The following is a 27647-nucleotide window of genomic DNA, read 5'->3' as shown; positions in this document are numbered from 1 at the left end:
TGTAGCGACTTTGGTCATTTCTGTGCGAGAAAACATCCAATGCATTAAGGTTTATACTTAATGAATTTAAATATTAAGATCTTTTAACAAGCTAGTGTGGAGTTCTATTTTATTAACTTTGGTGACTTTTGTTCTAAGTCCAGTGTACTGTTAATCTTAATTTGGTTTCACTAAACCATGAAGAAACGTTGAACTAAATGTGGAACATCAAACTTGGCAATAAGTGACAATAGTCTTCAAAAACAACAAAAACATTGTATAATTCAGCATAATTACTCTCGACACGGGTTAGGTTTCCCTGATGCAGACTTGCCAGAGATGTCTTTAATCAAAGCCTGTGTTAACACTAAGAAAAATATAAATGTTCCAATGGTCAGAAAGAATGCTGACCATAATACTAGAAACTTGTTCTTCAAACCAGAAAGACATGGGTCCTTCTTTAGTGTTACCTTTAAAAGGCACAATCCTAGAAAGAAGAGAACATATTTTTTTGATCATCATGAAAAATTATGAAATAAATCAAATTTACAGCTACCTAAATTGAAAAAAGGATTTATTGTTTATCAAATTACGTGGTTTACAGTAATAAGTAAGAATTAAAGTAAGAAAGTTATTTTGTTATCTTCTTAAACAATTGTTTTAAAACTAGGAAAAATCACTAATCACTAAAACTAAAACTAAGTACGCATTCTACAAATATACATACATAAACATAAGCCCCCAGTGGCTCAGCGGTATGTCTGCGGACTTACAACGCTAAAACCGGGTTTCGATACCCGTCGTGGGTAATGCTCAGATAGCCCATTGTGTAGTTTTGTGATTCATTCAAAACAACAATATAAACATAAAATTCTAATATATTTTCATACTACGTCTTTTAAGGACATGGAAATAAATTTTAAGGACATGTGTCATTTTACCAGCAAAATCATTATGAAGTCATTAAAATTTCCAGTTTGGGCAGCATGAATGGTTACTTGTAATGCGAAAGCGCTAACAGATCATCGGGCCAATGACATAAAATGCCCCCGCAGCCCAGAAATTGCGGAGTTCCCAGAACAAAAGGGGACTCAGTTAGTTTTACACGAGGGGATCATTTGTGGCTACGCTAATACTAGCGTCCATGCTAAAGTTACTTCAAATTTAAAATATCTATAGCATAAAAAAAACTATTTTAAAACGTGTATCAGGATTTATATGTTTACTGCAAAAAATACTTTATTGCATCTGACAAACAAAACTTTCAAATGTAAAACGTAATCCAGACTCACAACCAATTAACAACATATGATTCTTCGTTAAAAGGTTACTTTGGAAACAGTTGTAAAAAACAACAACAACATAGTGCTCAGGAGAATTGGTAACTTTTATGCCACCTTTAGATGTCAGTAGACACTTGGCTAAAAGATAATGATAATATTATTGTGTTATACTATATGTAAGGATACCATTATCTAGTTTGTTATTTTAAAAAATTTGTTTTTTTAATTTCGCACAAAGCTATACGAGGGCTATCTGTGCTAGCCGTCCCTAATTTAGCAGTGTAAGACTAGATGGAAGGCAGCTAGTCATCACCACCTACCGCCAACTCTTGGGCTACTCTTTTAACAACGGATAGTGGGATTAACCGTCACATTATAACGCCCCCACGGCTGAAAGGGCGAGCATGTTTGGTGCGACCATTATCTAGTACTTCATAGTACTTTTCTTTATTTTCTTAGTACACAATTTAAGAACTTATTTTTCCAAACAAATTTCACGAACATTTTAACCCGAACGTATTTCCATAGTAAATAAATTCGATTTGGTCGATAGGCGACGCCCGGCATGGGCAGATGGTTAGGGCATTTGAGTTAAAATCTGAAATTTGCGGGTTTGAATTTCCATACCACAAAACATACTCGCCCTTTCAGCCGTAGGAACGTTATAATGTGACGGTCAATTCCACTATTCTTTCGTAAAGGAGTAGCCCATGAGGTGGCATATTACACATTATAATCGTTATAACTAACTTTGCTGTTATTTTATATTCTTTTATATGATCAATAAACATTCATAACGTATAGATTCAATCTTAAACGAACTCGCATCTATTTTCAGTGTAATTGGAAAAATGAGAGACAAAATTTAGAAAACCCTTATTAATTGTAACAATCCATCTTTTGTTAAACCAGCATGTTTTAATCATACGTGTCTGTAAGTAGAACGAAAGTAACGTTATTAGAGAAGACAAAATTAATATTCTGCCAGCATTACCTACCAGGAAAACAAAGATGAAAATTGCTGCTAGGCTCCCTACGAATTCAATTAAAATTCCAATGTTAGGAATTAGTAGAGCTAAGGTTAATGAACTGCTAAACCAGATTAGGGCAATTATAACTCTCCTACATCGTTCACTTTTCACTGCTTCGTCCACTGATATGCCTCTTGTTTGAGTGTAAAGGTCGTCAAGAGCTGTCCTGCAAAATGTTGGTCAGAACACAAGTATTACTGATGAAGTTTCTCAAAAGTTTATTCCAAGTTGTTTGTTAGTTACCAAATTTAGATTCTGATAATAGAACATCAAAACCCTTCTAAGTACCTGAGAAAGAATGTAATTTATTTAAAGGTACTACAACCAAGTTTCAAATTAATGTTGGCAATTCCACTGTAATAAACGCATCATTTATCTTTTTGGACATGAACAGTTTGTTTTGAATTTTGCGCAAAGCTACTCTTGGGCTCTCTGAAATAATAATCAGTGATGTCGAGAAAACCCACTTGTAGAGAAATATATATGAACCTGACGATGACCGAAGAAGGTCGAAACGTTGTTCGCTCTTCTATGTAAAATATTTTCTCAACCCAAACGAGCCGTTTTGCATATATATTTCTTGGGCTATCTGCGCTAGCCGTCCCTAATTTAGCAGTGTAAGACTAGAGGAAAGGCAACTTAATCATCACCACCCACCGCCAACTCTTGGACTGCTCTTTTACCAACGAATAATGGAATTGACCGTCACATTATAACGCCCTTTACGGCTGAAAGGTATCTGAGGGTCGCAGATTCGATTCTCCGTTGCACCAAACATGCTCGTTCTTTCATCCGTGAGGGCGTTATATTGTTACGGTCAATCCTAAAGAGTAGCCGAAGAGTTGGCGGTGGGTGGTGATGACTAGCTGCCTTCTCTCTAGTCTTACACTGTTAAATTAGAAACGGCTAGCACAGATAGGCCTCGAGTAGCTTTGTGCGAAATTAAAGAAAAAAAATGTGTGTGCTGTTAATAGCTGTTCTCTAGTTTGTCACTTGAAAATTATGGTCAGATTCGCAAGAATAGACCCTGTGTAGTTTTAAACGAAATAAATAAACAACAATAAATTGACATTAAACATTTGATGGCTATTTACGCTACATAGAAACTTCAAGTCGAAATAAATTATCTTTAGGTTTCTATCCTGTTTATATTGTTCACTCGTTTTGTTTTTTTGTTTTTGTCAGAATTCGTCATCCCGTCTGTCGTCTGAGAGCTAAAATGGCAGGAGATCATGCGTTGGAATTAAACTATTTAACTTTAAGCTACGAAGAAATTTTTTAATGACCATTTTCATAAAACAGAAATTTTAATAAAGTAAAATAAGAGAAAAAATATCTCGAATATATACTATTAGAACCGTTTCACCTTCCACAAAACATCACCATGGGGTAGTTAGTGAACATTTTCGCCCCAAAGCAGCAGTTCCCACCATAACCACTGTATCTTTGGCATCGTATGACTCCAAGATGTCACTAGTTGCGCGAGAACCAAGGTCAGATATCCTGTTGCGGCTGCCACAGAATAAGTGAAGGCACACAAAGTTATGGCCACAAGAGCGGTTCGGAGAAAAGTGAGTAACCTCCTGTCTGCTAAACAAGAGTATATCGGGACACTACTAACATGGCACTGAAAAGAAAGTAGTGTTTACAATCGTATGTACTCACTGTGCCTGAAACAAACAAAACGTTAAAACAATGCTCTTTATGTACTGTATGGTCATATAGAACTGCCAGCTGTTAAAACCATAAAACGAAATAATCCAATATTTCTGAGAAACTGCGTTTTAGAAGGTATTTTGCTCGATACAGTTAGTTGACGCATATACTATATCATAAACACCTTACTGTTTAATGAAACTAAACAAAACTGACCGATAGCTGACCACATGTTTGAAGGGGTTGTGTAACTGAGTGTAGGAATGTAGAGGGCGTGCTCAGATGTTTGAATATATATATATATATTTCTAATATAGGTATAAAGGTATTCCTTTGTATTGGTTTATCACGTGGTTCGATCCTCTACATAAATAAAAACTGATTATCTTCGATTTTAATAGTTATAAACGCCAACAGTGTGTCTATGAACTGTGCTCACCTCGGGCTAGAGAACATTATTTTAGCATATAACAACTACAGAATTACGTCCTACTGCTGGGAATCTTACGTTTCGTTTATATAGTTAATCGACATGTTAAGTCAACTTTTCATCTTTTAAGTGCAACTTACGAAACTAGTTTGTAAGATGCTAAAACTGTTTAAGATGACTTTGTAACGAGCTAGTTGTTCCCTAAATAATAGGTCATAGCGCTATAATGAATTAAGGCCCGGCATGGCCAGGTGGGTTATTGCGTTCGACTCGTAATCCGAGGGTCGCGGGTTCGAAACCCGGTCGCGTTATAATGTTAGGTCAATCCTACTATTGGCTAGTAAAAGAGTAGCCCAAGAGTTGGCGGTGGGTGGTGATGACTAGCTGCTTTCCCTCTAGTCTTACACTGCTAAATTAGAGACAGCTAGCGTAGATACCCCTCAGTAGCTTTGCGTGAACTTCAAAACAAACAAACAATAATGAATTAATAGAAGTTGAGACGAAGAAATTGAAAATTTATATTGATCTTGAGTAAAGAAACAAAAAGACATGAATTAGGAATTCCACAGTAATTTTGAACTGAGCTCTTGGGGTAAAGTTGACTGACGTGCGATGGTCAACAATAGAAATTTGTTGTCATAAAACGGTAGCCAAGTGATGGGAAACGTTATAGAAATGCTTTTGAGTAGCCAATGATGGGGTTGGGAGAGAAATAGAGAGGGGGTGACCCCTTTTTGAGAGTTTCTCTGCTTACGAGGGGATACCGGGTTTGATTTAGACAGGCACAACAATACACGTGTACGGGGTTTCTTTTCACCCTCTCTCGTACTACGTAGCTTTGAGTTGCCATTATACGGTAAAGCGAAACTTTGTCTCTCAACCGTTCCGAATTATTACTAACGCAGATAATCTAGATGCCAAACACATTATTGAACTGTTTTGATTTCGATTCCAACGTACCTCGTAAGCAAAACAGATTGTGGTACCACCACTAAAACATGTCTTTCAGGATGTAAAGCTTGTTTTTATTACACCAGGGATATAATTTCCAGCGAAGTACTCGTATATAATCAGAAAGACCACATACAACAACGCAACGACACCGAACGAACTAGAAAGAAGAGAGAAAAAAACATTCGTAATATTTTTTCCACTGTAAAATCACTATGACTACAGTGCAAACAATAAAACTGGTTATGCCTGCTTCTATAAATCACTTTCTTAATGATTCGTTATGCTCATTGGACCGAAAATTTCACTTTTATTTCACATATTAAAACTTTCATGAGTAAATTAAAAAAAAAACACAACACTGTAAAAACAGCAACAACGTCCCAATACGATTTCACAAAAATTCTAAAATTCCTCATTTTAAAACCTTTTATGTAATAGGCTAAAACTTTGCCATTAAACGAGCACCAAGGCATTACACATACACGAACTCTTTGTTGTTGTTTTAAATACAGTGTTCCCTTTTTTTTAAATATTTCTAAAATTACTATTATTTCTTAACTTTAGCAGAGTTTTCATTCATCTAGAAAATTGAGATCTTTCAGTTAGTTACCTGGCATACTGGAGGAAGTTTATTCTTTTAGGGAAGCTAAGTGGCAAAATGATGCAGATGGCGCTGACTACAGTTGTTAGCTCTCTTCTCATGTACCAGTTGTTACAAAACTCCATTCCATACAGTGATCAGACACTAAAACAAGTGAACAGAGCTACGACTTAACACTTTGCCTCAATTTTCTGAGTCATAAAATCATGCACTGGACCACAAGAGAAAAGTTATAAAATAACAGTAATTAATTAGATAATTTTTAACACAATTAAAAAGCAAAACAAAAACCAATAAAGAAAGCGCTTTCTAAAGGTTGGATTTTCTTCTTCAGAGTACTAATTGATGGATTTACTCACGTAAAGGAATGACCCCTTCATTTATTAGTGTAATGTTGGATATCATTATAAATACAGGAATAGCGCGTTGTTGAATAACTTACGTCTTTGATTGATGATTTCCAAAAACACAAAGAGGAAGAAGAAGCGGATAAAGCTAGAGTGGAATGACGGTTGAAATGGATAAAGCTACAGTGGAGTGACGGTTGAGATGCATAAAGTTAGAGTGAAGTGACGGTTGAGATGGATAAAGATAGAGTGGAGTGACGGTTGAAATGGATAAAACTACAGTGGGTGACGGTTAGAGATGTATAAAACTAGAGTGGAGTGACGGTTGAGATGGATAAAGATTACATGGAGTGACAGTTAAGATGGATAAAGCTAGAGTGGAGTGACGGTTGAGATGGATAAAGCTACAGTGGAGTGACGGTTGAGATGGATAAAGTTACATGGAGTGACAGTTAAGATGGATAAAACTAGAGTGGAAGTGACAGTTAGATGGATAAAAAACTAGAGTGGAGTGACGGTTGAGATACATAAGATTACATGGAGTGACAGTTAAGATGGATAAAACTACAATGGAGTGACAGTTAAGATGGATAAAACTAGAGTAGAGTGACAGTTGAAATGAATAAAGCTACAGTGGAGTGACGGATTTGAGATACATAAAGATTAGAAGTGAAGTGACGGTTGAGATGGATAAAATAGAGTGGAGTGACAGTTGAAATAGATAAAACTACAGTAGGTGACGGTTAGAGATATATAAAACTAGAGTGGAAGTGACGGTTGAGATGGATAAAGATTACATGGAGTGACGAGTTAAGATGGATAAAACTAGAGTGGAGTGACAGTTGAGATGGATAAAACTTCAGTAGAGTGACAGTTGAGATGGATAAAGATTACATGGGTGACGATTAAGATGGATAAAACTAGAGTGGAAGTGACAGTTTGAGATGGATAAAACTAGAGTGGAGTGACGGTTGAGATACATAAGATTACATGGAGTGACAGTTAAGATGGATAAAACTACTAATGGAGTGACGGTTAGAGATAGATAAAACTAGAGTGGAGTGACAGTTGAAATGAATAAAACTACAGTGGAGTGACAGTTAAGATGAATAAAACTACATGGAGTGACAGTTAAGATAGATAAAACTAGAGTGGAAGTGACGGTTGAGATAGATAAAACTAGAGTGAAGTGACGGTTGAGATACATAAAGATTACATGGAGTGACAGTTAAGATGGATAAAACTACAATGGAGTGACGGTTAGAATAGATAAAACTAGAGTGGAAGTGACAGTTGAAATGAATAAAACTTCAGTGGAAGTGACAGTTGGAGATACATAAAGATTAGAGTGAAAGTGACGGTTGAAGATGGATAAAATAGAGTAGAGTGACAGTTAGAAATAGATAAAACTACAGTGGAGTGACAGTTGAGATATATAAAACTAAGTGGAGTGACGGTTGAGATGGATAAAGATTACATGGAAGTGACAGTTAAGATGGATAAAACTAGAGTGGAGTAACAGTTGAGAATAGATAAAACTACAGTGGTAGTGACGGTTGAGATAGATAAAGATTACATAGAGTGACAGTTAAGATAGATAAAACTAGAGTAGAGTGACGGAATTTGAGATAGATAAAAGCTAGAGTGGAGTGACGGTTGAGATACATAAAGTTACATGGAGTAACAATTAAGATAGATAAAACTATGGAGTAACAGTTAGAGATAGATAAAACTAGAGTGGAAGTGACGGTTAAATAGAATAAAACTAGTGGAAGTGACAGTTAGAATAGATAAAACTACATGGAGTGACAGTTAAGATAGATAAAACTAGAGTGGAGTAACAGTTGAGATAGATAAAACTAGAGTGGAAGTAACGGTTGAATACATAAATTAGAGTGAAGTGACGGTTAGGATGGATAAAACTAGAGTGGAGTAACAGATTGAGATAGATAAAACTAGAAGTGAGTAACGGTTTAAGATAGATAAAACTAGATTGGAGTAACAATTAGAGATGGATAAAACTAGAGTAGGTAGACGGTTTAGATATATAAAACTAGAGTGGAGTAACGGTTGAGATAGATAAACTAGGTGGAAGTGACGGTTAAGATGGATAAAAGCTAGAGTGGAAGTGACGTGTGAGATAGATAAAACTAGAGTGGAAATGCGGTTAGAATGGATAAAGATTAGAGTAAGTGACAGTTAGAATGGATAAAACTACAGTGGGTAACGGATTGAGAATGTATAAAGCTAAGTGGAGTGACAGATTGAGATGGATAAAATTACATGGAGTGACGGTTAAGATGGATAAAACTAGAGTGGAGTGACGGTTGAGATGGATAAAGCTAGAGTGGAGTGACGGTTGAGATGGATAAAGCTAGATTGGAGTGACGGTTAAGATGGATAAAGCTAGAGTGGAGTGACGTGTGAGATGGATAAAGCTAGAGTGGAGTAACGGTTGAGATGGATAAAGTTAGAGTGAAGTGACGGTTGAGATGGATAAAGCTACAGTGGAGTGACGGTTGAGATGTATAAAGCTAGAGTGTAGTGGCTGTTGAAATGAATAAAGCTACATGGAGTGACGGTTGAGATGGATAAAGCTACAATGAAGTGACGGTTGATATTTTACCTTTACTTGTTTTTGCGTTAGAAACATTGATTAAAACACCTGTTTGATTGTAAAACAAATCTAGGCTAGAACGCGGTTTAGTATTACCAGATACTGTTAAAATTCACGTAAAGAAAATGGAATTACACAAATTATTTTTCAGAACGAAACCACAATAGGGAATTGAACACCGGCTTTTAGCTTTGTGTGTAAATAGGCTCACCACTGTCCTACAGAAGAACATTATTTAATTTATTATGATACACCATTATGGCACTGCCTTTAGCTAAAAACAGAACCCTAATGCAAGCACTTACTTACAGCTAGTCCATTTCTAAAGATTTTAAATATCTGAACAGTTTGACAAATTGTTTGATTATACGATACCTCATCGACCTAGGATTTACCCTCTGTGCACAATTAGACAGTCATTGATCATTTATTACGTGCGCTTGACGCGGTTTTATCACAACCCGCTTCACATGTTTCTGTTTTTCATGACAGTTGACACAAAACATAAAATAAGAATTAGTTCTCTTACACACGTCTTTTATTGTTTTGTTTCATTTTCATTTGGTTGTGAAGACGTAGTAATTGTAGTAAACTACGATGTCATGGCGAGTTTACAAAACGATTTTGAAGTCTGCACAACTGTTACCTAATCATCGTGTCTGAGAGTTTTCTTTTATAATGTTATCCTACTTTGATAGACTTTAATGAAGTAGGCCCGGCATAGCGAGGTGGTTGAGTCACTCGAGTCGTATTCCGAGGTTCGCGGGTTCGAATTCCGGTCGAATCAAAACATGCACGCCCTTTCAGCCTTGGGGCGTTATTATGTGACGGTCAATCCCACTATTCGTTGGTAAAAGAGTAGCCCAAGAGTGGGTGGTGATGACTAGCTGCTTTCCCTCTAGTTTTGCACTGCTAAATTAGGGACGGCTAGCGCAGATAGCCCTCGAGTAGCTTTACACGAAAATAAAAACAAACAAACAAACAATTTAATAAAATAGAAAAAGGAAGTGAACGCTAATTAATATCGATACACAGGAATGTTGAAGAGAAAGTCCTATTAACAATCTCCTTAGAACAAGTTCAATGGTTGATAGTAGGAAAACACGCGCACGGAGAGCTTTAGAGAGAGAATAGAGCGAGGAAAGAGAAAACTATCCTATTGAATAAAATAATAGCAGATGAAGCTCTTGAGTGAGTGATCTTCCATTTTTTAAATCGTCTTCATGGAAAGCTCTTTAATTTTTTATCGCTAGATGACGCTAGTGAACGAAGTGCTGAGACATTAAGCCTAATATATTAACATTTTCTATACTTAATAAAATACTCAGTCTTTACACGTTATTCACGTCATTCTGTTTACAGTATTGAATGTTTCCAGACGTTTGATAAAATGATATTCAGATTTTTTTAATAGAGCTATTAGAATCTAAATTTTTGGGTTGTTTATCTTGCTTCCCTCGAAACAGAATTCGCCAATTGAAAATAAAGTAATGTTGAACACATTCATCTTCATGGTAATATTAAATTATCCTCTGTGTATAAGTTGTTTGAAGAAAGGCCGCTAGGTGGTATTTTACCCGTGTCAAACTGATCTCCTAAAACTATTAGATATGTCACTGAGGATCCAAACATATAGAAGACGATACAGACAGCACACACTCTTCGTGTTCTCTCCCCACAAATACTTCGGATAACATCCTGGTAAGTACAACATCCGATCACATCCGAACAGTAGGCCAAGGTCAATAAAGATGTTAGCATAAACGCTAACAACACCTGAAAAACAAAGAAAGTTGAAACGCTTCACGAGTTTGTTCTATGAAGTCATCTACAAAATTAAACAAAGGTTTAGAATTTGTAGTACTCGGCATGGCCAGGTGGGTTATGGGATTCGACTCGTAATCTGAGGGTCGCGGGTTCAAATCCCTATTGTACTAAACACGCTCGCCCTTTCAATAAATCCCAATATTCGTTGTTAAAAGAGTAGCCTCTGAGTTGGCGGTGGGTGGTGATGACTAGCTGCCTTCCCTCTAGTCTTACACTGCTAAATTAGGGACGGCTAGCGCAGATAGCCCTCGTGTAGCTTTGCGCTAAATTCCAGAAAAACAAAACAATCAAACGATTCTACACCGTCGTGAATATTTTGTTAGAAACAGCAATATAACGGACATTAATAAAAAGATAAAATAATAATAACATCAAATAACTGGTGCTACAATTATGTACTCCAAGAAACGAGTTTACATAGTGACTAACATGACCAGTAAAAGACTCTCAGGGTTCCTTGAACCTATGAAGAGGAGAGGTGAATGTTTACGAAATGGCTGCATTTCACGTGTCGAATGAGGGGTCACTGGGAAATTCACGAGACAAAGAAAGTGCGCTTCATATAATGTAATAGAAAAAAATAATATTATACTTATATATCAGTCAATACTTATAAGGAGATCGGTTTTGTCTGAAATATTTTCTCATTGAAAACATTCGTTTGTTTTAAGGAAATGACAACAATGATATTGAATACTTTTAGTAGTTTTCTTCTCTGCTATCCTTTTCAAAGCTCCACAAACATATAAATAATAACAATAGCACAAAAACATTGGAAACTCACTGCTTGCACACAAATGGCGACAACAATACCCCCCTGCGCGACCGAACACTTCTGGGAAATTAAGTAGTCCGGCACCCAGAGCCACATTCACGAGGAGAAGAGAAGACCCATACCAGCTACTTCCTGAAACAACATATTACTATTTTATATACAAAAAGTAAACCATTCCTGGGTTAAACGAGATCTAAATCTATCAGTGAATATTTTCTGAAATCATGCACGAACAGTTCAATTTGAATGACAAAATTTTATGGTTTATTGCAAATTAGACTTTAACTAGTAAATATTAAGTCGAAAAGGACTAATTTTTCTACTGATTTTCAATTAGTTTTCTTGCGTCTTATGTTTTTCACTGCGAATTAAATGTCATGATGTCAGATTTGTTTCTAACACGTTATATTTCTGTAGTTTTTGTTAACATCGTATGCTCTCTTTTAGTTAAAATTATTTTCTTACATGTAAGATTATAGCTATCAATTCGCTGGATCGGTTGTTACCAAATCTGATATGTAGTTTTAGGGCTGTATTGGGGTAATACAGGGTATTTTATGTTTGAATCTGACTACGCTCGTATATCATTCTTAGGGGTCCTATGTCCTCCCCCGTGCGTTTAACGAATATTTGAATTTGTTTACACTGGATATAGCAAACTACAGTGTGGTGGATGTCTTTGTGTACATTGTTTTTACTTTCATGCTAAAGGTCAGAGGTTTTGCCCTGTTTTTGTTTCAAAATTTTCGTACAAATTTACACAAAAAACTACCTTACCTGCGCATATTAATTTCTAATTATTTACAGTTATTTTAGAGAGAAGACAGTTAGTAAACAGCAACCACCAAACACTTGTTTACTTTTATGAGCCTTATCTAACCGTATATTAGAATTTGACTGTTATTCCTATAACGTACTTACAGATCCAAGATGCAGAGCGCGTTTATGCGACAACAATCGGTGAGTCACGAATCCTGGAATTCACATTTTGGCTCGTTAACTACTAAGTAACGTCATCATATTGTTATTATACTGTCTTGAAGAGTGAATTTAACGGTATGGTTTAGGCTTATCACTAAGCCACAGTCGGCCTTAGGTCGACTACTAGTTATGCTGTTTAGCAGTACTAAACTGATGCATTACAGATTGTGTTATTTTACAAATCGTTGATTCTGTAAAGAAAACAAACGTTGCGGTATGTTTTTAAAAAAAGTTTGGCTTGTTCGAACGTTAATAATAAATATTTTCTTTTTTAATGTGCTCTCCCGAAATTTTAAAATTTGAAAGAACAATCAGTAAGTTCACTTACCTGTTCTCATAAAATGCTACTGAATATTTTAAAGTTAGATGGTTTTGACTAATGCTTTAATAAACGTTAATATAACAAAACAACTACATTGTTTCTTAGTTCAAAATGTTCAAGTAAAAAGTAAATAATTAATCCACAATTATTAAAAATTATTTTTCACGCCTGTAAATAAACATAATAATATTAATATGATATTGTCTAAAACGTACAATATACAACATCTTAAAGAAAAATTACCTTTTGTAACTTTGGGTGTACTGTTTGACCCTTCTCTTGTTCCATACTGATTTTTATCAGACTACTTTGAAGTCCTTCTAATGATTGGCTTGCTAATAATAAATCGCATTCGCCACCGCTTGTCGAGTTTTTAAAATGAACAGACATTGTTGAGAAAATACTTGAGTGAAAAATTTATTTATTATAATACAACACAAAACAGCATATCCAACCGATATTGATGATGTATTTAACCTGTTGCTTAAAACAAAACTCGTGGGACAAATTTCGTGAAAAAAAAAATCCTGCTTTACTTTTTCAGTCGCATTCGAAGTCACGGTTTCATATGCTTGTAATGTTCAGGAGGTTCGAAAAAAAACAACATTACTGCTTGTCTAGAACAGAGAAGACAGCACGAAAGTGCAAATATTAGCCAATAGTAAATAAGGATTTTGTAATACGACCAGATCTCGTTCAGGCTATCCAATCAGAAACCTTGACGTTGGGTGGGATACAAAAAAAGTTAATTGAACTGAAGAGTTGTACAATAGATGGCTCTGAGAATTATAAGATCCTCGTAAACAAATATACATGACGTTGTGTACTTTCTATTTGAGAGGTTTGGTTTTGAGTTTCGCGCAAAGCTACTCGAGGGCTATCTGCACTAGCCGTCTCTAATGTCGCAGTGTAAGACTAAAGGGAAGGCAGCTAGTCATCACGACCCACCGCCAGCCAACTCTTGGGCTACTCTTTTAACAACGAATAGTGGGATTGACCGTAAAATTATAACGCCCCCACGGCTGGCAGGGCGAGCATGTTGAGTGCAACCGGGATTCGAACCCGTGACCCACAAATTACGAGTCGAACGCTTTAACACACTTGGCCATGCCGGTGCCTACTATTTGAGAGAGTTCGTATTATTCAATGTGAGATATATAAGATTGTTTGTAAACTGAATATTTATGTTAAACTATAAGAATCTTATAGAACAGGCACAGCTATAGAAAAAAAACACTTTTTATTCTCCCTGATGTGTCAAGCTATCCTCGCCAACAATACGTACAAAGTAGGTCATATTTTGGTAATCTGATAATCTTCATAGCTTATACAGTAAATATAAGTTCGTTTAGCTTGATTTAATATCAATTTACTTTTAACTATAAAATAGTGAGAGCTTAAATATTAAACTTTTACGTTTTCATAACGCTCTGTACGTTAATGGCCCTGCAAGGCTAGGTGGTTAGGGTGTTTGACTCGCAATCTGAGGGTCGAGGGCTCGAATTCCCGTTACACCAAACATGCTTGCCTTTTTAGCCGTGGGGACTTTATAATGTTACGAGCAATCCCACTATTCGTTGGTAAACAGAGTAGCCCAAGAATTGGCAGTGGGTGGTGATGACTAGCTGTCTTCTCTCTAGTCTTACATTGCTAAATTATGGGGACGGTTAAAGCAGATAGTCTTCGTGTAGCTTTAAGCGAAATTCAAAACGAACAGACAAACTGTACGTTAATTTGTAAAACATTACTGCTATTACTGGTACTCTTTTCCTTCAAAGTTGATTGAATGTCTTTCACTGCAAATAAAACCCGGCATGGCCAGGTGGTTAAGGCACTCGACTCGTAATCTGAGGGTCACGGGTTCGAATCCCTGTCACACTAAACATGCTCGCCCTTTAAGCCGTGGGGGAGTTATAATGTGACGGTCAATCCCACTATTCGTTGGTAAAAGAGAAAGAAGCCCAAAGTTGCGGTGGGTGGTGATGACTGGCAACCTTCCCACTGGTCTTACCCTCCAAAATCAGGGAAGGCTAGCGCAGATATCCCTCGTTTAGTTTTGCGCGTAATTCAAAACAAACCAGACCAAAAAATGGGTTTGTTACGAATTATCAAATCAAAATACTTGTAAATTCTCATATGTGCTAAAGGAAGTTACGAAAGTTTCTTCGCTTTGTTTCTTTGCCTTCAAACGTAATTTTATTTGATGTTAGTTGCTAACAAAGTAACTTAACAAATTACGAATATTTCATTGTTATTATTGTTTTAATTCGTCACAAAGAAATCATAAATGTCAGCATTTTTGCTTATTTTTAACTTAAATAAAATTCTAGTAAATTTTCTATTTTTATGTAACGTAATGCGTTACGATTTCACCCCTGACCAAAGGTTAGTATAGTGTGAAACTTAGTAGAGGCCCACATGAGAAAATCGAAAACACGTGCAGTTGTCTGACATATTAGTCAAGTTTTCATATTCAGTTCAGTAAACTATATCGTGCTTATAAAACGATTTGCAGGGTGGTTACTCGAATACTCCCAATTTGTCTCAAAGTACATTATTATTCCGAAATATGCGAACAAGTAAAAAGAAAAAGTTAAATATTAATTGGAACACGGTATGTGCAACAGCCTTAATTAAATACTTTCGAAACTCTTGTTACCAAAGCATAACTGAATGAAAATGTTGTTGTTTTTTTGGGAGAAGGTTACATTTTATTATATTTGTTTGTTTGAAGTTAAGCAGAAAAGTACACAATAAACTGTGTGCTGCCCACCACTGGTATCAAAACCAGGATTCTAGCGTTGTAAGTTCGCAGACATACCCCTGTGCCATTGGGGGGGGGCTGCTTAAAGAAAATTTACGTTTTGTAAGAAGATATTTATACGACCTTCGTTTGATTTATAAAACGGGGGCTGGAAGGTTTACATATTTCTGGTAATTTATGCAGAAAACATTTATGTTGCCTTTTATACGTTTCCAGAAATCTGAAAATTATATGAATACATGAAATATAACAAAATCAAAATTTATATATATTTTTGCGAAACTTTGAGACAATTATTGCCCTAAAATCAATATTTTGATTCCAAAACTCACGATCTGGTCCACGCCGAATTGGTAGTGTGGCAGGCAGTGCATCAGATGATTTTTGTGATTCGAACCCTGTTGCCGCAGAAACACGATCAGCACATTGGAGCCATTGGTGTATTATAAGAGTTGCACTATTTCATTAGAGTTGCCTAGAGAGTCTAGCACAGATAGCTCTTGTTTGGCTATAGGCTGGTAAACGAAACAAAAAAATTCCCAATTAAATTTTTTATCTTATTTGTTATTACTTCGTAACATCATAAAAAGTGTGGCAGTAGAGTTACTTGACCATCTACCAATTGTATCGCCCCTCCTCCAGTGGCATAGCGGTATGTCTGCAGACTTACAACGCTAGAATCCGAGTTTCGATACCCGTGGTGGGTAAAGCACAGATAGTCCATTGGGTTGTTTTGTGTTTAACATTAAACAAACAGCCCCCCTGTGGAACAGTGTAATGCCTACAGATTTCCACTGCTAGAAACCGAGTTTCGATACCCGTGATGGGCAGAGTACATATAACCCGTTGTGTGTTTTTGTGTTTAATTTTAAGCAAACAAACAAATCAAACAAGCATAAGAACCCATCGTATCGCATTGCGCCCAGCAAGCAACCGGTACAGCAAGGTTTACAGTATATGTTTGGGAGCTTCGTTAGCATTATTTGTGGTACCCTTGGTTTTCAATTCATTAGAATAACTTGGCTTAAGCTTTGCATCTGTTATTACGTAAGAAAAATCATGTGAAAGTCATTCAATCCAAAATAGAACCGGCCAAAGTTTGATGGAGATGTCAACTGGCAAACACATATAGGTGTTAAAAGTCAGAAATGAAACCGTTTAAAACGAATCCACATAAAAACAGACAGCTATTTCAAACAAACAACTTTTTCAACTGAATAACTAAATTTCACTATATTTACTTGTTTAATAGTCTTTGTAATGGTTATTTTATTGAAATTTGTTTATGATTTACGTTTCGGATGTCCATTGTGCCTGTATGCATTATATGTGATAAATAATTCCTTTTATTTATTTGTGTTAACATTTTTTGGTAGGAAACAATTTCAAAACTGGAATATTCCTCTACGCTGATAAACTAAAAAAAAAATTAGCAGTTTAAACGAATTCTTTTCACAGAGTGCCTTTGAGGTCATGGTCATATTGGCAAATCTTTGTTTGTATTTAAGCGCAAAGATACGCTGTGGTCAATCTAAGCTTTTCCCATTACGCGTATAAAATTCCGAAGTTCAGCGTTGTAAGCCCTCAAAATATATTATTTTCTTAGTGGTAAAAGGTTATGTTTGCGGACTTAACGCAATAAACAGGGTTTCGATACACGTGGTGAGAATAACATAGATATCACATTGTGTAACTCTGTTCTTAACTTCAAACAAGAACAATATCTTAAAACTGCAAATTCTATGTTGGTGGAACAGATAATTTAAAGTTAGATAAATTTACACGATTTAAATGTTACATACTAAGAAGAAAACATACGTATTTTAAAGAATTTATTTTTATAAAATTCAAAATTCCGAAAGAACAATATTTTAACGTTTTACTTTTTTGGACATGTAATATAAAACATAAAGAAATATTTTTTGAAAAATATCTCGCACAATTGTTGTTTTTTGATGCCAGCTTGAATATATAGCTGTAAGAAGATGGAAGTGGCAGTGGCTGTATAATTTTAGGTTGAATTTTGAAACCTTAGAACCTTCACTAAGAAATACAAAAGGTACAAGAGAGTAAGTAAGAGGTATCGAATTATGACATGTTATTGAATAAATTGTATTTCTCAACAGCAAGATAAAATATACTTAAAATGACAAAACACTCGAACATTATGCTTTCATGTTTTTTCTATTCATTATTATTTCTATGGGTTTCGTGAACTCAAAGTTCACACTTCAGAATGTGTTTTTAAAAACAGTCAAATTGTGCAAACGTTCAAATACAGTTTCTCAACGACACATAAATAAAGTAAATTAAAGAAATATATTTTTGTAAATATACAAACATGGAGTTCTTATGTACAAACAAATACATCAAAACATGCTGAAAAATAAATCAATTTCAACTTATCAAATATATTTCCTTTTTTTGTAAGTCCTTTATCATTTTTCTTTTGATTAAAACTTTAAATATGATTGAAATAAAGTTTCAATATTTGTCCAATCTGAGAGATATTTATTGAATTCATGTTATATACACGTATTTTAAAAGTGGTATTTAATCGTTTTCATAATAGATAATCTGTAAAATTAGATTCTGAAAAGTGACCTTTGGAATGATAAACTCAGTAGAAAGAAAATACGGAACAAGAGAATAATATAAAAGTTTAAGGACTGTAGTGTTTTGTTAGACGCACGTTCCTCCTCATTTGTGTATGTATATGTATAGAGATTAGTGGATCATAATGAGGTATCTGTCACGAACTAGTCAAATTATTTTAAGTATGTAAATTAATTTTAATAATTTCGTTCTTGAGAGTTTAAAATTCTTGGCCTGTTTAAAATTAAAGGAAAAAAAAAAAGTAAAAATTAGATTTGCCCCGGCCTAATTGGTAAGAATGTATAGATAACGTGGAAGGAAAAGGCACGAGCTTTACAACGGTTTCGACATGCATTCCCTCGTGACCTCTGATAAAACCAATGATATCGTGAAACTGAATAGGCTTAGAAAAACCAGATAACGTGTTGAATAAATGTTCTGAGCATGCAAAGGCTGAGAAAACGGTGTTCGTTTTGAGCCTTACGGGAAATGTCTGGAGACACTTTTTTTTGGCATTTTCTGCTGTTCATATATATGTTCTTAACTGTTAATTTGCTTGTGTTTCTCATGCAACAACATGTCTTAACATTACAGCAACAATAACTCCGTATGTATTATGCACAACAGATAATATATATCTAATTACAAGTGAGTACATATACGTTTTATATGAAATGACTAGATGAAGTTAAGCTCTTGTAGTGGGAATTAACAACATCCAAAGCAAGCACGATGGCGTATTCTCATAAAATTGTTTTCACTCTTCTCTGAAAAATCTACATGTTTATTACTTCAGTCTAACATAATATGAAATGTCTTTAAGTAATTAAATAACACTATGTGACAAAAATTGTTCCTGGGCAGAAAGTGTCATTTTCTAATTGCTTATGCCTAAAATAAATGGAAAAGACCTATTTTTCTCTTTACAGCATTTTATTTATATCCAGTTGTTGAAATTGTTTGCGAGAATTTAGAACATTCAAACTTTATGTTAAATTACATAAATTATATGCATCTGTATGAAAACGAGTGACTATTGCAAATAGACTATCTCGTGTTAGTAGTGTACTATGTTAATGGTGTAATAGAAAAATATACATTCTCAAAACTAAATTGATCACTGTATAAAATCACAAGTCCATGCTCGAATGTTTGTTTGTTTTAAATTTCACGTAAAAGCTACACGAGGGCTATCTGCACTAGCCGTCCCTAATTTAGCAGTGTAAGACTAGAGGAAAAGCAGATAGCCATCACCACCCACCGCCAACTCGTGGGCTTCTCTTTTACTAACGAATAGTGGGATTGATCGTCACATTATAAAGCCTCCACGGCTTAAAGGGCGATCATGTTTGGTGTGACGGGGATTCGAACCCGCGACCCTCAGAGTGCCTCAACCACCTGGCCATGCCGGGGTCCGTAAGCGAATGTTTAGTAAACCATTTACTCTAAGTAAAATAAAATGTTTTTTGTTGCACATTGTATGTCAAATAACCCTGCATCTAATTTTTTTGCATGCTTATTTTTGTCATGTTTTATTGGTTTTTTGTTGTATGTTAGAGTTCTAAATCTTCTCAAGTAATTTTTTATGTTGAATAGTAGAAGACAGAGAGCTGAATATTTCATGTTAAAACAAATTTGAATATGCTTATCAGAGATCCATTTGACAACTTTAGCCAATCTCAAGTCATGACGTAAATGAATGTATCAGAACTACATTTGACATGTTTGGAGTCACGTAGATAGTGTGACGCCACCATAAATTGGTTACTTTTTGGAAGGATGTGTAAGTTCTAATAATTCTTCAAAGCCAAATATTCATACACTCAGGGCATAAACCTTTTCAAGCCAAGAACTTAGAACTTGCAAGACGACAACTCTACTTGTACTTTACTGCACTATAAAACCATAGAAATATGGAACAACCTGAAGTATCAGAATTCATGAACACGAAGGGCAGCGGAAACAAGGTGCAATACAAGCAATAAGGAAACAAAACCTATCCCGCCATCATGGTAAAGCACTATTTTCAAAAAGCACAGTAATCAGATGGAGCATGACCGGACATGATGCTGCAGGCGGGGCTCAAAATCGTTTTTATATCCAGCCCTTGTTTGTGGAATAACAAAATAGAAGCGTTTTAATATCCAACCCTTGGTTATGGAATAAAATCACATTTTATATACAAAATGAAAAGCGGTAGTTAAATGTAAACTTAAATAAAAATACTTTGGCTCAAGTCTGGGAGAGATAAAAACGTATGGTAGGTATAGTATCTCCCACAAATCAAGGATACGACATAAACTCCAATCCAAAATATTCAAAAGTTTTATATTCATGATGTAAGTAAAACACGTAGGCTCAAGAAGTGTTGTTACAAAGAGACAGAAACCCTGTAACCCAAACACTCTTAAAAGGTCCACAAAACTTTGTACATACAGTGCCCTTTCCTAACACTTATCTTATCTGAACTTTGAATCCCAGTTTTCTATATTCGTGATCTATTGCCTTAAAATGTGCTCATCTCTTTGGTTTTGTAGGTGCATTATATGAATTAACGTTGCAATCACACTAATTCGGTAAGCCCCATCATTGTTTATTTGTTGAAATTTAAGGACGGTTATGCTCAGGTAACCCATATGTAGCACTGCGCAACATTTTGAAAAGAACGAAAAAATTGTTTCAGTGTGTGAGAAATTTTGATACAAAATACTGAAACCTTTTTTGGGGGAACATTGCCTAAACAAATTAAATCATATAAACCCTAACCATGATAGTTTATAGAATCATATTTTTATGTATGTGAATAATATTTTCTCGTAATTTTTTTAAATAATTAGAACATGGTCAATGAAACTTACACGTAAATCTCTTTTGTAGTCCAAAAGAGGCTCAGCAGAAAGTCTGAAACTTATAACGCTAAGATCCGAGTTTTGATACCATTGATGAGCAGATAACGGTTAGCCATTTGTGTAGCTTGTACTTAATAAGAGCAAACAAACAAATGCTCACGGAATTTGTTTTTCCACCACCACAGTCAGTAACACAATGCTAAGCCTAAGGAAATGTGTCTCAATACCTACGTTGGATATAGCATAGATAATCCATCGTGTAGCTTTATGTTTAACATAAAACAAACTCAGGGGTCATCATTTTATTTTTCTCAGTTTTTTTCACTTCACCACTGATGTTTTCACCCATCTTAACAACAAGTTCTTTTGGCAATTGGAAAACAATTGGCAATTAAAAATAAAAATTTTTAAACAATTAATTATTTATCCATAAAATGTGGGGGAAAATCATTAAACAATACAATTTAGCGACTCGTTTGTGTTGTAAATGGAAGCTCTGAGATGTTGTGAACATTTTCTCTATCACATCAACGTGCAAGGTATCATTTCGTAAGTTATATATCTTCTCTATCATGTTTGCAGTGTAATAGCACGGATACAATTACTATGCCACTTCAGAGTAGTAACAACGGCCATGATAGCATGAAGGACAGCATTACTCTACGGTGACGAAGCTTGTTAACACTTGCTGAGTAAATATCACGTTTTCTGGTGATGTTAAGTAGGATCTTTCAGAATCGCGCATAAATAAGACCAAATATCTCAGCAGAATCTGATGTTTAAGCGAGAACTGCATCGTGGCGGAAGAAATCAAAACTTATTTATGAAGAAAAACGGCCCGGCATGGCCAGGTGGGTTAAGGCGTTCGACTCGTAATATGAGGATCGCTAGTTCGAATCCCTGTCGCACCAAACGTGCTCGCCCTTTTAGCCGTGGGGGCGTTATAATGTGACGGTCAATCCCACTATTCGTTGGTAAAAGAGTAGCCCAAGAGTTGGCTGTGGGTGGTGATGACTAGCTGCCTTCCCTTCAGTTTTACACTGATACATTAGGGACGGCTAGTGCAGATAGCCCTCGTGTAGCTTTGCGCGAAATACAAAAAACATAAACCTCATAAAGAAAAACTGGTCTACCAAACTTTAAAAAATATGGCGATATCTGATAGTGCGTTATAGGAGTGACTGTCATGGGTCAGACAAGAACATTTCAAGAATTGATAACAGATGCTATTGATTAGTTCCTTCTAGTGTTTCATTTCAAAGGTAGGGACGGTTATGCACTATTAGCCTTCTGTGTAACTTTATGCGAAAATTCTGAAATAAGCAAGCCAGTACCAATAACTGTAACTCATTTTCATGGATTTTTGTTCACATACTTTGATTCTAAATTATCTTGCATAGCAGTGCTTTCCATTATCATTAATAACCTTTAAGCCTTGCTTGGAATTTACATTCAAATTAACGAAAATAACAGGAGTGTCCAAGGTTAAATTCATCGCAGTAAGTTTTTATATTTTACGCTGATTGAAAGTTGTACAGTGTCTGAAATTCTCCACTTGGAAAACAAGTATCAACAGTTTACTTCCCCTTTAACTGATTAAAGTGTAGTAATACACGTATACGTATTTTTCAAAACTATTAAGACTATTTTTCACACCGTCTTTACTTTTGAACTACTGACTATCAGTTCCTAACACTTAACACCAACGTTACGTGATTAATTATCACATTTATAACGTTTTTTTTGTTATTTCGCGCAAGCTACGCGAAGCTTATTTTCGTTAGCTGTCCCTAATTTAGTAGTGTAAGACTATACGGAATGCAGCTAGTTATCTTAGGGTACTATTTTAGTAACGAAAAGTGGGATTGACCGCACCATTATAACGCTCCCACGAGTGGGAGGGTGAGGATGTGACGGGGATTCGAACACGCGACCCTGAGACTAGGAGTAGAGCGCCCTAACCATTTGTACATACCATTTATAACACATCCACAGTTTAAGTGTAGGGAATATGGTAAGGTATTGTACCGATTCGAATCTGGCTTGCAGTTCCGAAACCTAGAGTTATAATACAGATTTAGTCCGTGTCCAAATATGGTAGTAATAATTAACTTAGAATTGATTGTCAGTAATGTAACTGATAAACAGTATTTAAACAATATTCACAATGTGTTTCATTGACTATTATGTTTTGTCCCTGTAAAATATACTTTCGCAGTTTTTGTAGTTCGTTGGTGAGTTTTAAACGTAAAGCTACACAACGGGTTTTCCGCGTTCCGTCCATCCTGGATTTCAACATTGTAAATCTGGAAACGCACCAGGGAACATTGTTGTAGAGTACCTCTCTTCCCTAGTTTTTCTGGAAGATTTCGTTTTTCTGCGTGTGTGCGCGCACACACAGAACACAAATATGATTTATATAAAAAGTAAAATTATTTTTTGTGCACATTCGAGACATTTAAAATTTCATATAAGTAAGCCTAAGTTCTATGTTCGCATTTTGCAAACGAATCCTTTATGACATAAAACGTTGAAATGTCTTTTCAGAATCAAATGATGTCCACACACATATTTGTACAAAATTTACAAATAATAGAATTTTCCATTATTATATTGCAATTTTGAATTTTCTTTGTTTTATAATAATTACGAAGATCCACAATTAGGGACGGTTAGCACAGATAGCCCTCGTGTAGCTTTGCGCGAAATTCAAAAACAAAACAAAAAGAAACGAAACTAATGATACCATATGGTCTCTTAAGTGCCATATTTACAATAATATAAATATCTTTTACTGCGTGATTTATTAAGAAATAATGGCCCTTTTCCATAGCTTTTACTGCTAAATATAAACACTTGTCTGTATTCTTAACTGAAAATAAACACTTTCGTCTAAAAGATGGAGACACTCATGTGCAGTGGTTTCGAAAGATAAACAAAACCTTTGTTTAAATGATTTATTGAAAGATAGTCACTCTTTTCTACAGTATGTAATGAAAGATGGGCAATTATTTCAAAATATATAGTATACTTAATAGTCTCTTGAGTAGTCACTGTGAAATGTATTAATTTCAGGAAACTAACTACTAAGTGTGAGTTGTTTCTTTGGAAATTCTGACAAAGCATGTAGAAGATATTGAAGGTAGTGTTCAATGGATACACCTGGAGACTCATTTGTAGCCTTAGTTTAATAATCAAACTAAACCCTGTTTCTAGAAACTGAAATTAAACAAAGTTTAATCAATTACTTGGTGACGACTTGAAAGCTTTTGAACCAGAATAAACAAAAATTGTTGAGACATTTATTACAGTTTCCATAAATGTTTATTTACGTGTGATATTAAGAGTAGTACAGTAAATAAACTATGTTGTTCTTCAATGAAAAGTGGCTTAAACAGTAAATATTGTCTTCTTTAAGTTTCCCCATCTACATTCGCAACAGTAGTGGATTAAGTTCACTTGCAAGAGGTAGAATTCAATTAGTTTCTGCTCTTTCGTTAACTGAGTTAACTGATTCTTGGTGTGTATCACATCTTCATGTGAAAAACAAAACGCATACGTGTTTCTTGTTTTATTTTTAATCTAATAATATAATATTGGAACCTATTATCTTCTTCACATTGACTTAAGACAGTCATTTCTGAAGTCTATAATTATGAAACATTTTCTATATTGACAACAACATTAAAGGACTTTAAAATGAGAATTGGATTGAATATCTATATTCAATATTTCGTTAACTGAAATTGGTTTTGGATAACAAAAGAGCTAATTTAATCTAGTTCGTGAAAGTGAAAATAACGAAGAATTGTATAAATGCGAACAATATTGAAATGTTGATTGTATTATCGGATGCAACAGTTTTAAATATTCTGTAAGAAGTGACATCCAAACACAATATTTTATGCAAAAAGAAGTACAAAATGCGTAAAATACTACAATTATTAGTCATAGATTGCAATCAGTTTATAAACAAAATATTGGATCGAAAAGCAATCAAGAAAACTCCCAAGTCATGAATCTTTCAAATACTGGAAAAAATGTATAATATAAAACTAAAGAGCATAATTATATTAACTCGCAATATTTAAAATTAACTTTCAGCAATCGAATATCATTCCAACTATTAAAACATGAGACAAATAAAAATTGTAAAAATTTCATAGATTGTGTTAAGATTTTGACAAAAACAAATACTCAAGAAAATATAAGGTTCGATCAGTTGATCTGGTAGACAATATACACAACAATAACGTGTTTCCATGGGAAGGCTGAAAAAAAACAACACAAACATATATACACGTTAAGCTGCCACAAAACATATATTTATGGAACAGAATAATGGAAAATTATGTGTTTTGTTATGCACAAAACATGATGACTATCTGTGCTATGTCCATCACGAATATTGAAACTCATTTTTGCGTTTTAAGGCTTCACGCTTACTCCTGAGCCACCGTGGGGTAAATCTGTTATGAAAAGGTTTAGATAACTTAGTTTATAATACATGTATTTTTTAGTTGAATGGCTAAATAGACTCGATATGTTTTGTTGCTCATACAATGCTAAGTTAACAAAGAGTGCAAAGTTTTCGTATTGTAAAACAGTTACGTAAAAATTAAAACATAACAAGAAAACAAATATGAAGTTAGCATGTTTATTAGTACGTTACCGAAACTGCAGAGTTTATTTTGACATTCTAAATGTTTTTTTTACATAAAGTTGCATAAGTAATTTCATATAATAAGTCCCTACATTTTATCGTCTAATTGTTTCCACTCAAAATATTTTGCTGAGAAATGACAATGTATAAGTTTATTTATTGAAAACACTATAAGAGATGAATGACATGCTTTTGGAACATTGTGCTTATTAAGGCCTTGATATAGCCCGTCACGACCAGGTGGTTAAGTCACTCGACTTGTAATCTAAGGATCACAGGTTCGAATATTCGTCACACCAAACACGTTTGCTTTTTTAATTGTTGGGGCGTTATATGTGACGGTCACTCCCACTATTCATTTGTAAAAGAGTAACCCAAGAATTGGCGGTGGGTGGTGATGACTAGCTGCCTTCCTTCTAATCTTAAACTGCTAAATTAGGGATGACTAGCGCAGATAGCCCTCGTGTCGCTTTGTGCGAAATTCAAAACAAACGAGAAACAACCAAACAAATACTTTAGTGTCTCTCAAATACTACTTTCAATCAGACTAAGGACCCTACTTAGAATCAGAGCAAACTACCTATTTCGACCAAAAACCAAACATTCAACCAGCAGTTAGTATAGCTATAAATGTACTTTTTTATTTTACATCTTCATATATAAAAAATATAGAATTTATTGTTTTATGAATTGGGTATACTCGTTTTTAACGTTATTTTCGACTCTAAACCCGTCAGTATCTCGTGAGAATCGGCCATGTTAGTCCTAAATTCAAATGCTAAATCAAAATTGTAAAACAGTTTCCATAACAAAGAGCATAACAAAATAAAAATAGATATACATTAAACAGTTAACTATTAATGTTGATGAAGCTAACATTAACCTCTTGACTGCCAAGTATTTCAGCTGCTACAATACAACTCTAATGCTTTTTCATTTTGTAATTTTTTCGTGACGCCATTTTGGATCAAAAGTTAAACAATTTGTAAGTAGGTCAAATCCGTGTATGGTGCTGACATCTAGCGTTGAAGTTAGGTATTATTGAGAAATAATTAACTCGTCCGTGGCACTGTGTTACCATCGGCTTTGACACGAGTTATCTCGTCTACGGCACTGAACAGGTTAAAGAAACAATATCGTATATCTATCTTATAAAACACAAAACACTGCACGTTAGCTTCAACTATTGTTGAATATTTATCAGTCGAACAACGTAACAGAAAGACGTACTGGTGGTTAGGGCAGTCGGATACGGGTAGGAAGTTCGAATGTAGTCCTCGAACATATTCCCACTTTCAGTCATGTGGGCGTTTTAATGTCCCATTATCCGTTTGTATCCCAAGAGTTAGTGGCGTTGAATAGCTGCCTTTCCTTACGTCTGTCCTTAAAAGTTAGGGAAATATCGTAGACAACTCTCAAGAAACTTTGCGCGTATTCAATAAAACAAACACGCAGGGAGCTTCGCTCACCTTTTGACATCAACCATGCTCTATCTATAACGACCGCACTTACTATGTCTTATCATTAAGAATTTGGTGCTTGGATGTGCGTTAAAAGGGGCGTCACCAAGCTATGTAGCTTCAAATAGTCTTAGAGAACCTGAAAATTAATTAATTCACTATTAGACATATTATATTTTGATTAAGTAATATACTTCATTTTGTAAGAGCTATATAGTGTAAAATAATTTTCAAATTATTTTCAAGAGGGCGCTGTTCTATTCAAAATGGTTTTGTTTGTTTGCGTGTGTGTTTTTCTTACAGCAAAGCCACATCGGGCTATCTGTTGAGCCCACCGTGGGAATCAAACCCCTGATTTTAGCTTGTAAATCCGTAGATTTAAGGATGTACTAGCGGGGCGTAAGTGGTTTTGTCATCATAAATTTGCACATAAGGATTTATTTCTTTTTTACAGTTACAATAAGTTGTTGTTAAATACATTGCTATGTTATCATACAGGTAAAATTCATCATT

At 35.0% G+C, this 27647-nt stretch overlaps 1 protein-coding gene and 1 long non-coding RNA gene across 2 annotated transcripts in view; both read right to left on the bottom strand.

The window, feature by feature from the left end:
* Positions 1-272: 272 nt before the first annotated feature.
* Positions 273-27647, bottom strand: part of LOC143250333 (sodium-coupled neutral amino acid transporter 7-like) — a 57244-nt gene continuing 29869 nt past the window's right edge. Inside the window, exons 6-8 of the mRNA XM_076500784.1 lie at positions 3660-3731; positions 2261-2459; positions 273-449 (exon numbers count right to left, since the gene is read on the bottom strand). Coding sequence (XP_076356899.1) covers positions 273-449; positions 2261-2459; positions 3660-3731 — 448 coding nt within the window. The remainder of the gene's footprint in view (positions 450-2260; positions 2460-3659; positions 3732-27647) is intronic.
* On the bottom strand, positions 11539-13441 carry LOC143250974 (uncharacterized). Its single transcript, XR_013028454.1, has 2 exons — positions 13047-13441; positions 11539-11632 (listed from the first exon to the last, which is right to left on the bottom strand). It is a non-coding gene; the product is annotated as an uncharacterized LOC143250974 (long non-coding RNA).

Source organism: Tachypleus tridentatus, chromosome 5, assembly GCF_004210375.1.
Source record: "Tachypleus tridentatus isolate NWPU-2018 chromosome 5, ASM421037v1, whole genome shotgun sequence".
NCBI classification, from domain to species: domain Eukaryota; kingdom Metazoa; phylum Arthropoda; class Merostomata; order Xiphosura; family Limulidae; genus Tachypleus; species Tachypleus tridentatus.
The sequence above is the reverse complement of the archived record's forward strand: the minus strand, read 5'-3'. Positions and strand labels throughout refer to the sequence as shown.